At 45.9% G+C, this 14,435-nt stretch overlaps 1 protein-coding gene across 2 annotated transcripts; it reads right to left on the bottom strand.

Moving 5' to 3' along the window:
• Window positions 1-270: 270 nt before the first annotated feature.
• On the bottom strand, window positions 271-11,154 carry LOC139534717 (L-rhamnose-binding lectin CSL1-like). 2 transcript variants are annotated; one of them, XM_071334107.1, is made up of 13 exons: window positions 11,066-11,154; window positions 10,382-10,405; window positions 10,209-10,271; window positions 7,873-7,984; window positions 6,318-6,433; window positions 5,952-5,999; window positions 5,730-5,865; window positions 3,884-3,993; window positions 2,319-2,363; window positions 1,975-2,092; window positions 1,725-1,834; window positions 615-673; window positions 271-508 (listed from the first exon to the last, which is right to left on the bottom strand). In XM_071334107.1, exons 1-11 carry the CDS (start codon window positions 11,094-11,096, stop codon window positions 1,759-1,761), a joined length of 879 nt encoding a protein of 292 aa, XP_071190208.1. In that variant the 5' UTR covers window positions 11,097-11,154; the 3' UTR covers window positions 271-508; window positions 615-673; window positions 1,725-1,758. The 2 variants fall into 2 exon arrangements, with proteins under 2 accessions (XP_071190208.1, XP_071190207.1); XM_071334106.1 differs by lacking the exon at window positions 1,975-2,092.
• Window positions 11,155-14,435: the final 3,281 nt, after the last annotated feature.

The raw sequence follows: 14,435 nt of genomic DNA, 5'->3' as shown, positions 1-14,435 counted from the left end.
CATGTTGAACGAGTAGATGACTCAAATCGATGGCGCCAACTGAACGGTAGCAGAACGCCTATCACTAAGAAGTTTTAAGACATGAAGGTCAGTCAATGCGGAAAATTTCAAAATCACTTCCAGAGTATTGAAGTGTGTAATACCAATGCAAAAGTGTCCATTTAACCATTTAATGTAAATAGTCTTCCAGGCTAGAGTCAGGCACTACTAACATGGTAAAACGTTAAGGAAAACGTTCTCAGTCTCAGAAGAAAAAGTCAATTTCTCAGCTGCCTCACATTCATTTTATTTTAATTGTAACATATTTGTTAACATCCAAATCATTAACATAAGTAGGGTTGTGTTCTCTAAAAACACTGGTCTGAACATGAGCTGGCTACACAACAACATACAGTCACTAGTTTGCACATTGACTTATTGATTGGTTGCTTAGTTGATTTATCAGTGATTCATCGTGTTTGATTATGGAGTAAATCCAGAGTAAAAAGGGCATCCAATCGGAATACTTCTGTTGAATGAAAGAAAAACACAGATAAAAAGATTCAGCCATGTGTTTATCACACCACTTAATGTGGGTTCATATGTAGACCAGCAGTAGAGGAGACAGGACTCACCGATGGAGGAGGACAGGAAGTGGCAGCAGCCGAGCCAGGCCATCATTACACTGTAGGGGCTGAGGTAGGTTACAGTCAGAGGGTGTGTCTCCATAGTCTACAGTGGCTTCCTGTCTATTATCTCCATAGTCTACAGAGTTTTCCTCTCCATTACCTCCATAGTCTACAGTGGCTACCTCTCCATTACCTCCATAGTCTACAGTGGCTACCTCTCCATTACCTCCATAGTCTACAGTGGCTTCCTCTCCATTACCTCCATAGTCTACAGAGTTTTCCTCTCCATTACCTCCATAGTCTACAGTGGCTTCCTCTCTACTATCTCCATAGTCTACAGTGGCTTCCTCTCCATTACCTCCATAGTCTACAGAGTTTTCCTCTCCATTACCTCCATAGTCTACAGAGTTTTCCTCTCCATTACCTCCATAGTCTAGAGTGTCTTCCTCTCTACTATCTCCATAGTCTACAGTGGCTTCCTGTCTATTATCTCCATAGTCTACAGTGGCTTCCTGTCTATTATCTCCATAGTCTACAGTGTCTTCCTGTCTACTATCCCCATAGTCTACAGTGGCTTCATCTCCTTTCCAACATTTCAATCACCAACAAAGGCTTCCTCCTCTCCACCCTTCCTCTCTTTCATCTCCCCTATCCTCTTCTTCCTCTCCTCCATCCTCTTCTCCTTCATCTCCTCCTCTGTATCATGTTAACAGTACAGTAACTTACTCTCCTCTCTACCATCTCAATAGTCTACAGTAGCTTCCTCATTTCCTCATCTCCTCTCCTTGCTCTTCTTGATTCATCTCCTCAACTCCTCTCCTTATCTCCTCAACTCCTCTCCTTCCTCTCCTCATCTCCTCATCTTCTTTTCTTCCTCTCCTGATCATCTCTCTTTCCTCACCTTCCCCTCCTTATCTCCTCCCCTCATCGCCTTCCTCTCATCCTCTCCATCCTTTCCGTCCTCTCCTTCCTCTCCTCTTTCCTCTCCATCTACACTTCATCTCCTCCCTCCTCTCCTCTCCTCATCTAATCCCCTTCCTCTCCTCACCTCCTTCCACTCCTCATCTCCTCTCTTCTTCTTCTTCCGCACTTAGCTGATAGCTGTTTTGTACTCACATACTCCCAGACAGGTGTAGGAAATCTCCAATCTCTATTTGTAGGTTCCGTAGCAGGGGTCCCCGAAGACCGGATCAAGCCCCACAGTGCATTGACTCTTTCCCTCACACCTGCAGAGTTACACATTTATAACACAGTTGTAACACACATGCACACACAGGGGGGATATTTGTATACCACCTTTCAACACCACTGACATCCCCAAACCAGAGAGGAGAGATTGGGAGATGGATAGAGAGGGAGAGTGTACCATTGTTTGACAATGTCCAGGGTTTTGGGTTGCAGACAGTTCTGGTTGCTGAGCTCGTGGCGTCCAGCAGAACAGGTAGAGCCGTCTCTAGCATGAAACACCTTTATCACACCCTTACCTACACACACACACACACACACACACACACACACACACACACACACACACACACACACACACACACACACACACACACACACACACACACACACACACACACACACACACACACACACACACACACACACACACACACGATAATTGAATTGCACCCTTACCTACACAGGGGGAGGGCTGAGGGGGATGTTAGGTGAGGGTGTTTGTGGGTGTAATCGTGTGCTCACCACAGTCCAGGGAGCTGGTTGAGCCTTCGCAGGTGATACTGGTCTCTGAAAACACAACGCACACACAACATCAGCCCTGCTGCTAAGACACAACATCAGCCCTGTTGCTAAGACACAACATCAGCCCTGCTGCTGAGACACAACATCAGCCCTGCTGCTGAGACACATCATCAGCCCTGCTGCTGAGACACAACATCAGCCTTGCTGCTAAGACACAACATCAGCCCTGCTGCTGAGACACAACATCAGCCCTGCTGCTGAGACACAACATCAGCCCTGCTGCTGAGACACAACATCAGCCCTGCTGCTGAGACACAACATCATCCCTGCTGCTAAGACACAACATCAACCCTGCTGCTGAGACACAACATCAGCCCTGCTGCTAAGACACAACATCAGCCCTGCTGCTAAGACACAACATCAACCCTGCTGCTGAGACACAACATCAGCCCTGCTGCTAAGACACAACATCAGCCCTGCTGCTAAGACACAACATCAACCCTGCTGCTGAGACACAACATCAGCCCTGCTGCTAAGACACAACATCAGCCCTGCTGCTAAGACACAACATCAACCCTGCTGCTGAGACACAACATCAGCCCTGCTGCTGAGACACAACATCAGCCCTGCTGCTGAGATAATGGGGGGGTAAAGAAAAGGATGAAGAGCAAGAAAGAGAGGGTGGGAGGAGCAATCAAAGAAAAGTGGGAGGGGTAATCAAAGAAAGGTGGGGGGGAGCAATCAAAGAGAGGGTGGGAGGAGCAATCAAAGAAAGGTGGGGGGGAGCAATCAAAGAGAGGGTGGGAGGAGCAATCAAAGAAAGGTGGGGGGGAGCAATCAAAGAAAGGTGGGGGGGAGCAATCAAAGAAAGGTGGGGGGGGGCAATCAAAGAGAGGTGGGGGGGAGCAATCAAAGAAAGGTGGGGGGGAGCAATCAAAGAGAGGTGGGAGGAGTAATCAAAGAGAGGTGGGAGGAGTAATCAAAGAGAGGTGGGAGGAGTAATCAAAGAGGTGGGAGGAGCAATCAAAGAGAGGTGGGAGGAGTAATCAAAGAGAGGTGGGAGGAGTAATCAAAGAGAGGTGGGAGGAGTAATCAAAGAGGTGGGAGGAGCAATCAAAGAGAGGTGGGAGGAGTAATCAAAGAAAGGTGGGAGGAGTAATCAAAGAAAGGTGGGGGGAGTAATCAAAGAGAGGTGGGAGGAGTAATCAAAGAGAGGTGGGAGGAGTAATCAAAGAGAGGTGGGAGGAGTAATTAAAGAGAGGTGGGAGGAGTAATCAAAGAGAGGTGGGAGGAGTAATCAAAGAGAGGTGGGAGGGAAGGAGAGATTGTGACAACACAGTGTGGGGCTCCATTCATGATAAGTCTTGACTACTTTGTATCATGCACAAGCACATTTCAATTGACTAGTTGTTCACTCGACACCACACACAGGTTGTTGTCTATTGTTCAAGTACATTATAGGTGTCAGAAGTGGAATGGCAGTGGACAACAACCTGTGCGGGGTATCAAGTGAACGACAAGCCCATTGGACAGGAGAGGGAGAGCGCCAGAGGGAGAATACTGACTAGCAGGCAGGCAGATGTAGGTGACGTCCAGGTATTTGTAGGTTCCGTAACAAGGGTCTGAGATTTGATTCACTCTCATGTTCACCTCACACATCTGCTTCCCGTCACACCTGGTACAACCACAGAGCAACACCAGTAGAACCATAACAAAGCCACAACACAACTCCAACATAACCTGTAAAAACGGATATCTGGAGCTTGTCTGAGTGGTTGGCCTCCGAGCCCTCTGAGCCCCTGTACTTGATGCTGATTTGATCAACAAGCTCTCACAGTCTCACTGCAAAATTACACGTTTGTCCACATTTCTCCAAACGTCAAATTTTGAAGTTGCTTTAAATGGAAGCCTACTTGATGGTAATAGCGTTGCCCCTAGTGGCGATGTGGCCTAAGTTAAGGGTTTAGGCATATCAGGGTTTAGAGACATAAACAACTCTAAGATTAACTTCAGACAATCATTCTGATTGGTTACATTAAGGTTAAAAACAGAAAAATGACTACACTGTTAAGTTTTGCGATGTATTAAGACTTGATAACTAAATGTGGATGGATGGTGCTGTGGTCTGAACAGCAGCAGTCTGTCATACTGACCTGGGTTCTAGCTCCAGGTACTTGTTTTGTTCGCACCCTAGTGGACGGATTTGACGGAGCCTCCTGACCTCCTGAGAACGTTCAAAAATGTCAAATTCCAACTTGGATCTGGAGGGATCTACCTGGATTTCACTTATATCTGGAAGGATCTACCTGGATTTTACATGGATCTGGAGGGATCTCCCTGGATTTGACTTGGATCTGGAGTGATCTACCTGGATTTTACTTGGATCTGGAGTGATCTACCTGGATTTTACTTGGATCTGGAGGGATCTACCTGGATTTGACTTGAATCTGGAGTGATCTACCTGGATTTGACTTGGATCTGGATGGATCTACCTGGATTTGACTTGAATCTGAAGTGATCTGCCTGGATTTTACTTGGATCTGGAGGGATCTACCTGGATTTGACTTGAATCTGGAGGGATCTCCCTGGATTTGACTTGGATCTGGAGGGATCTACCTGGATTTGACTTGAATCTGGAGTGATCTCCCTGGATTTGACTCGGATCTGGAGTGATCTACCTGGATTTGACTTGGATCTGGAGTGATATACCTGGATTTGACTTGGATCTGGAGGGATCTCCCTGGATTTGACTTGAATCTGGAGGGATCTGCCTGGATTTGACATTGATCTGGAGGGATCGCCCTGGATTTGACTTGGATCTGGAGGGATCTCCCTGGATTTGACTTGGATCTGGACGGATCTACCTGGATTTGACTTGGATCTGGAGGGACCTACCTGGGTTTGACTTAGATCTGGAGGGATCTCCCTGGATTTGACTTGGATCTGGAGTGATCTCCCTGGATTTGACTTGGATCTGGAGGGATCTACCTGGATTTGACTTGGATATGGAGGGATCTCCCTGGATTTGACTTGGATCTGGAATGATCTCCCTGGATTTGACTTGGATCTGGAGGGATCTACCTGGATTTGACTTGGATCTGGAGGGATCTCCCTGGATTTGACTTGGATCTGGAGGGATCTACCTGGATTTGACTTGGATCTGGAGGGATCTCCCTGGATTTGACTTGGATCTGGAGGGATCTACCTGGATTTAACTTGGATCTGGAGGGATATACCTGGATTTGACTAAGATCTGGAGGGATCTACCTGGATTTGACTTGGATCTGGAGGGATCTACCTGGATTTGACTTGGATCTGGAGGGATCTCCCTGGATTTGACTTGGATCTTGAGCGTTTTGACTTGGCTCTGCACACTATATGGTGTGTGTGTGTGTGTCTGTGTGTTTGTACCTCTGTGACCAGAGTGCCAGAGTTCCTTCCTGGGAACACTTTGTGTTAGTCAGCTGACTCTGAGGTCGTCCCTGACTGCAGGTCCGGCTGTCTGTGCGTCCATACAGTGCTTTCTGGAGAAAGACCACCCTGTCTCCTATGAGAGAGAGCGAAGAGGGAGCATGAGAGACTCACGAGTCAACTCAACTAAGAAACCGATTGACACACAGTGTTGTTTCTTACCACATTCCAAATGCACCACACCGGCACCCTCACAGGTAGTCACCTTCTCTGTGGACGACAAAAATCTGATTGATACAAACACATCACACATACATCATATAGAGAAAAGGATTCAGCCTTTTTCTGTGTGTGTGTGAGAGTGTGTGTGTGAGCTTGCATGTGTCTGTCTGTCTGTCTGTCTGTCTGTCTGTCTGTCTGTCTGTCTGTCTGTCTGTCTGTCTGTCTGTCTGTCTGTCTGTCTGTCTGTCTGTCTGTCTGTCTGTCTGTCTGTCTGTCTGTCTGTCTGTCTGTCTGTCTGTCTGTCTGTCTGTCTGTCTGTCTGTCTGTCTGTGTCTGTGTGTGTGTGTGTGTGTGTAGGTTACTCACTGCTCTCCAGGCAGCCATAGGTAACGTCCAGGAAGATATTATTCTGGTATGCGGAGTTACAGAGGTCACACACACTGCCAGAGGTCGCCACATCACACTTCCCATTTCCATCACACCTGGATGATTAGTAGTAATGTCACACACCTAAAACACCACGGACACTGTCCTTACTTAGGTTTTTAAAAACATTATGTTATTTCTCTCCATTTCCCCTCTCTGTGCTGTCAGTTTTAGGACCACTTCCTGATTCAGTGCAGCTCAGTTTTGCTGTGAAGCTGTTCTTGATAAGATTCCCATCTGTCTGAACTAATACAGGGAGTGGTTACATTCAGGGCATTCGGAGGGGATTCAGAACCCTTGACTTTTTCCACGTTTTGTTACCCTTCGGCCTTATTCTAATGTATTAAATTGTATTTTTTTCCTCATTAATATACACACAATACCCCATAATGACAAAGCAAAACAAATTTTTCATATTTTTTTCAAATTGATAAAGAGAAAAAACTCAGAAATATCACATTTACATAAGTATTCACACCATTTACTCAGTACTTTGTTGAAGCACCTTTGGCAGCGATTACAGCCTCAAGTATTTTGGGGTATGACGATACAAGCTTGACACACCTGTATTTGGGGAGTTTCTCCCATTCTTCCCTGCAGGCCTTCACAAGCTCTGTCAGGTTGAATGGGGAGCATCGCTGCTCAGCTATTTTCAGGTCTCTCCAGAGATGTTCGATCGGGTTCAAGTCCAGGCGCTTGCTGGGCCACCCAAGGACATTCAGAGACTTGTCCCAAAGCCACTCCTGCATTGTCTTGGCTTGGTGCTTAGAGTAGTTGTCCTGTTGGAAGGTGAACCTTCGCCCCAGCTCTGGAGCAGTTTTTCATCAAGGATCTCTCTGTACTTTGCTACGTTCATCTTTCCCTCGATCCTGGCTAGTCTCTCAGTGCGTACCTCTGAAAAACATCCCCACAGCATGATGCTGCCACCACCATGCTTCACCGTAGGTATGGTGCCAAGTTTCCACCAGACATGACGCTCGGCATTCAGGCCAAAGAGTTCAATGTAGGTTTCATTAGACCAGAGACTCTTGTTTCTCATGGTCTGAGAGTATCTAAACATTATTTTAATATCTCCAAAGCAATTGCCTTTCTATGAGCCACTGGCTACTTTTTCTATATCAACACACCTGCTGGTAACTCTGAACTGGTTAGGTCAGCTCATGATGTCTCCTCAGTATCTGTCGACTAGGTAGGACTCTTATGACTAAAGAGGTTTCAGGCATAGCTTTTATTTCTACCCATAAGAGTAGGAGGAAATTGTATCTATTCTCAGCACTTACGACACATTTTCTACTCTGAGACGCTTTGTGGATATGGCCCGATTACTGTCAAATTGCTGGAAACATGCCAACAGGACACTGAAGTTGGGAAATAAACGATGTTGTAAGCAGAACATCTTAAACATTATAGACTCAGTGAGCTTGCTATTGACTGAAGTTGTGTACTTTCCGTGTACTTTCCGTGTGTGTGCGCGCACATGCGTGTGTGTACATACCTCTTAGACACACCGCTGAAGGCCTCTGTATCGGAGCAGGCTTTAGGGCTCTCGTTTGATGACTTCTCAATAGTGCTGAATTTGACCCCATACACCATGATCACACCGTCATCTACACACACACACACACACACACACACACACACACACACACACACACACACACACACACACACACACACACACACACACACACACACACACACACACACACACACACACACATAGAGTGGGTTTAACACTTGCTAAACCATATGAGGCCAGTTTCCTCAACTAAAAAGAACATTATCTCCATTGAAAGTGCTTTTTAGTCCAGGACTTTTGTGTCCGGGAAACTGCCCTGTAAAAGAAACTCAGCGCACAGGTGTAGATATACTAGGAGCTGAAGGTTCTGATGGAAAACTGGAGTTACTTTACCGCACTGGAGTTACTTTACCGCACTGGGGTTACTTTACCGCACTGGAGTTACTTTACTGCACTGGAGTTACTTTACCGCACTGGGGTTACTTTACCGCACTGGAGTTACTTTACTGCACTGGAGTTACTTTACCACACTGGAGTTACTTTACCGCACTGGAGTTACTTTACCGCACTGGGGTTACTTTACCGCACTGGAGTTACTTTACCGCACTGGAGTTACTTTGCCGCACTGGAGTTACTTTACCACACTGGAGTTACTTTACCACACTGGAGTTACTTTACCACACTGGAGTTACTTTACCACACTGGAGTTACTTTACCGCACTGGAGTTACTTTGCCGCACTGGAGTTACTTTACCACACTGGAGTTACTTTACCACACTGGAGTTACTTTACCACACTGGAGTTACTTTACCATACTGGGGTTACTTTACCACACTGGAGTTACTTTACCGCACTGGAGTTACTTTACCGCACTGGAGTTACTTTACCGCACTGGAGTTACTTTACCGCACTGGAGTTACTTTACCGCACTGGAGTTACTTTACCGCACTGGGGTTACTTTACTGCACTGGAGTTACTTTACCACACTGGAGTTACTTTACCGCACTGGAGTTACTTTACCGCACTGGAGTTACTTTACTGCACTGGAGTTACTTTACCACACTGGAGTTACTTTACCGCACTGGGGTTACTTTACTGCACTGGAGTTACTTTACCGCACTGGAGTTACTTTACCGCACTGGAGTTACTTTGCCGCACTGGAGTTACTTTACCGCACTGGAGTTACTTTACCGCACTGGAGTTACTTTACCGCACTGGGGTTACTTTACCACACTGGAGTTACTTTGCCGCACTGGAGTTACTTTACCACACTGGAGTTACTTTACCGCACTGGAGTTACTTTGCCGCACTGGAGTTACTTTACCACACTGGAGTTACTTTACCGCACTGGAGTTACTTTACCGCACTGGAGTTACTTTGCCGCACTGGAGTTACTTTACCGCACTGGAGTTACTTTACCGCACTGGAGTTACTTTACCGCACTGGGGTTACTTTACCGCACTGGGGTTACTTTACCGCACTGGAGTTACTTTATCGCACTGGAGTTACTTTACCGCACTGGAGTTACTTTACCGCACTGGAGTTACTTTACCGCACTGGAGTTACTTTACCGCACTGGAGTTACTTTACCGCACTGGAGTTACTTTACCGCACTGGAGTTACTTTGCCGCACTGGAGTTACTTTACCGCACTGGAGTTACTTTGCCGCACTGGAGTTACTTTACCGCACTGGAGTTACTTTACCGCACTGGAGTTACTTTACCGCACTGGAGTTACTTTACCGCACTGGAGTTACTTTGCCGCACTGGAGTTACTTTACCACACTGGAGTTACTTTACCGCACTGGAGTTACTTTACCACACTGGAGTTACTTTACCACACTGGGGTTACTTTACCGCACTGGGGTTACTTTACCGCACTGGGGTTACTTTACCGCACTGGAGTTACTTTACCACACTGGAGTTACTTTACCACACTGGGGTTACTTTACCGCACTGGAGTTACTTTGCCGCACTGGAGTTACTTTACCACACTGGAGTTACTTTACCGCACTGGAGTTACTTTACCACACTGGAGTTACTTTACCACACTGGGGTTACTTTACCACACTGGAGTTACTTTACCGCACTGGAGTTACTTTACCCCACTGGAGTTACTTTACCACACTGGTGTTACTTTACCGCACTGGAGTTACTTTACCACACTGGAGTTACTTTACCACACTGGTGTTACTTTACCGCACTGGAGTTACTTTACCACACTGGAGTTACTTTACCGCACTGGGGTTACTTTACCGCACTGGGGTTACTTTACCACACTGGAGTTACTTTACCACACTGGAGTTACTTTACCACACTGGAGGCTGGGATCACCACACGTCAGGAACCTGTGTTGAATCTCTGACATTCCATAACCTGGAACAGGAAAGAAATCTTCTTTCACCTTTTATTCTCTGTCACCTCGATGAGTGTTTTCAGCCTCGAGCTACACATACCATCCGTAATCACTGTATGATTCGACTTACCCAGAAAGAGGCTGGCCTGCAGCGCTGGAAGAACAGACAAGAGAATATACTCCTTATAAATGTGTCCTTTTGCTGATTAAAAAACGACATACACACATAGGAGGAGCAGTGCCCCTGGAGCAGCCCCCCCCTGGAGCAGCACCCCCAGGAGCAGCACCCCCTGGAGCAGCACCCCCTGGAGCAGCACCCCCAGGAGCAGCACCCCCTGGAGCAGCACCCCTGGAGCAGCCCCCCTGGAGCAGCACCCCCAGGAGCAGCACCCCCTGGAGCAGCACCCCTGGAGCAGCACCCCTGGAGCAGCCCCCCTGGAGCAGCACCCCTGGAGCAGCACCCCTGGAGCAGCACCCCCTGGAGCAGCACCCCTGGAGCAGCCCCCCTGGAGCAGCACCCCTGGAGCAGCACCCCTGGAGCAGCACCCCCTGGAGCAGCACCCCTGGAGCAGCGCCCCTGGAGCAGCCCCCGTGGAGCAGCACCCCCTGGAGCAGCACCCCTGGAGCAGCACCCCCTGGAGCAGCACCCCTGGAGCAGCACCCCCTGGAGCAGCACCCCTGGAGCAGCACCCCTGGAGCAGCACCCCTGGAGCAGCCCCCCTGGAGCAGCACCCCTGGAGCACGTTAGAGGTTGAGAGGAGAAGAGAGGAAAAAGATGAAAAAACAAAGAGAAATTAGAAGAGTAGAGACTTACCGGCGATCAAAATGGATTGTCCAAGGAGCATTCTGTCTACTTTATCAGGCTATTGGAGAGACAGCTTCTGAGTGTCTGACTGTATTGAATGGCTTGGCAACAAGTGTAATAGGTAGGGCCCTGACAGTAAATCTCAGTAAGACAAAAATAATGGTGTTCCAAAAAAGGTCCAGTCCCCAGGATAACAAATAAACATTCGTTGCCCTACAAAAAACTATACATACCTCGGCCTAAACATCAGTGCCACAGGTAACTTCCACAAAGTTGTGAATGAGCTGAGAGATGAGGCAAGAAGGGCCTTCTATGCCATCAAAAGGAACATAAAATTCGACATACCAAATAGGATCTGGCTAAAAATACTTGAATAATAAGTTATAGAACCCATTGCCCTTTATGTTTGTGAGGTCTGTGGTCCGCTCACCAACCAAGAATTCACAAAGAATTCACAAAATGGGACAAACACCAAATTGAGACTCTACATGCAGAATTCTGCAAAAATATCCTCTGTGTAAAACGCAAAACCCGAAATAATGCATGCAGAGTAGAATTAGGCCAATACCCACTAATGATCAAAGTCCAGACAAGAGGCGTTAAATTCTACAAATACCTAAAAGGAAGCGATTGCCAAAACTTCCATAACAAAGCCATCACCTACAGAGAGATGAACCAGGAGAAGAGTCCCCTGAGCAAGCTAGTCCTTGGGATTCTGTTCACAAACACAAACAGACCACACAGAGCCCCAGGACAGAAACACAAATAAACCCAACCAAATCATGAGAAAACTAAAAGATAATTACTTGACACATTGGAAAGAATTAATAAAAAAACATAGCAAACTAGAATGTTATTTTGCCCTAAACAAAGAGTACACATTGGCAGAATACATGACCACTGTGACTGACCCAAAATGAAGGAAAGCTTTGACTATGTACAGACTCAGTGAGCATAGCCTTGCTATTGAGAGAGGCCGCCATAGGCAGACCTGTCTCTTAAGAGAAGACAGGCTATGTGCACACTGCCCACAAAATGAGGTGGAAACTGAGCTGAACTTCCTAACCTCCTGCCAAATGTATGACCTTATTAGAGTCACATATTTCCCTCAGATTACACAGACCCACAAAGAATTAGAAAACAAATCCAATTTTAATAAACTCCCATATCTATTGGGTAAATCACAGCAGCAATATTTGTTAACTGTTGCAGCAAGAAAAGGGCAACCAGTGAAGAACAAACACCATATGTATGTTTATTTATTTCCTCCATTTTGTACTTTAACTCTTTGCACATCATTACAACACTGTATATAGACATAATAGGACATTTGAAATGTAATGTTTTTTTTTTTTATTGTTTATGATCTATTTCACTTGCTTTGGCAATGTAAACATATGTGTCCCATGCCAATAAACCCCTTTGAATTGAATTGAGAGAGAGAGAAGAAATAATGTTTTTTTGTACAAGTGACAACATGCTGAATTGTGAGTACAAATCCAAATTTTATGTTAAAATTGAAAATACTAACTAAAAAAATACTAACTAAAACACATTAAATAACAAAAATGGAAGTAGAAAAAATTATATTCATCAACTGTTAATTAAGCAGGCGAACCATGGCTGGGGTGGCAGAGCATCAACTGTTAAGCAGGCGAACCATGGCTGGGGTGGCAGAGCATCAACTGTTAAGCAGGCGAACCATGGCTGGGGTGGCAGAGCATCAACTGTTAAGCAGGCGAACCACGGCTGGGATGGCTGAGCATCAACTGTTAAGCAGGTGAACCATGGCTGGGATGGCAGAGCATCAACTGTTAAGTAGGCGAACCACGGCTGGGATGGCAGAGCATCAACTGTTAAGCAGGCGAACCATGTCTGGGATGGCAGAGCATCAACTGTTAAGAAGGTGAACCATGGCTGGGGTGGCGGAGGAACAGAAATCAGTCCTGCAGTGGATATTCCTGCCATGTGTCAAACACAGTCTTGGTCAAAATCTGTAGATTTTTTGTAGAATCTGTGGACTGGGCTGATGTTATAGTAACCACTCCCCCTACAACACCACTGAGGTTCATTGCAGCCTTTCACTTTGACGATTACAACCCTTCAGAAGTCTTTGTTTGTTCTGATGGTTTTTGCCATTCTAAAGGACATTCATTTTCCAAATCAAACATTTTATACCCCTTTTTAACAAATTGTGTTGGTTAATTTGAAGGGAAAAAAAACAACGACTCTGGAATCAATCTCCCTGGTTGGGCAGAGAGGAGGGGCAACCTGTTCTCAGAGCTTTTCATATTATACTGCATGTAAATCCAGAATAATCCATTTAGTATGTTATGTTACATTTTGTATGATACTGTATGTATTCATTTTTGGATGTCCGTCACGCATTTCGTATGATACGTTACGAATTACAATTAGTATTATATGTTACGATTTGCAAAACGTAAAATATGTTACGATTTCTAGCTAGATTGCCAGGTGGCTAATGTTAGCTAGCTTGCTAGCGTTAGCTAGGCTAGGGGTGAGGGGTTAAGGTTAGGTGAAGGTTTAGCTAAAAGAGTTAAGGTCATGAATAGGGGAAGGATTAGCCAAGATGCTAAGTAGCTGCAAAATAGCAAAAAAGTAGTAAGTAGTTGAAAAGTTAAAAATTAGAAAAATGTTGCTAGACGTTATACACCTACCCGTCAACCCCTACCGAATACCCTTCTTTAGTTTTTGACCTAAGTAACCATGTCTTATGTATGAAACGTAACATATCATACTACATGGAGTGTCCCCGATTTACATAGAGAATAATAAGACAAGCTCTAAGACCAGGTTGGGAGGGGAGGTAAGTAACCCTGTGCCAAACTTACAGTATGAGTTACAGTATGTTATTTTTCTGTTGTGTGGGTTGAAGCATTGTTTGTGAAATACACTTAATAATTAATTAATACAACCTCAGGGGAGGAGTCAATAGTCCCTCAGGGGAGGAGTCACTAGTCCCTCAGGGGAGGAGTCAATAGTCCCTCAGGGGAGGAGTCAATAGTCCCTCAGGGGAGGAGTCAATAGTCCCACAGGGGAGGAGTCAACAGTCCATCAGGGGAGGAGTCAATATTCCCTCATGGGAGGAGTCAACAGTCCCTCAGGGGAGGAGCAATGTTCCAGACAATATTTTGGGATTTTGATTGAAATTCTTTAACAAAACAACTCTGTCTCATATATACTGTCACAATATAAACTCTGATGGTGACGTTTTGCACTGTAGTGGTTGGTCTGTAACTCTGATCAGATCTGAACAGCATAAATAGAGGACTTAGTGTATTTTGATACATTTGAATACACATATAGGCCTACATACACACAACTACGGACACCAAGACTCTTACCTGTCCCTCCC

The sequence above is a fragment of the Salvelinus alpinus genome, chromosome 11 (genome assembly GCF_045679555.1).
Source record: "Salvelinus alpinus chromosome 11, SLU_Salpinus.1, whole genome shotgun sequence".
Taxonomy (NCBI): Eukaryota; Metazoa; Chordata; class Actinopteri; order Salmoniformes; family Salmonidae; genus Salvelinus; species Salvelinus alpinus.
The sequence above is the reverse complement of the archived record's forward strand: the minus strand, read 5'-3'. Positions and strand labels throughout refer to the sequence as shown.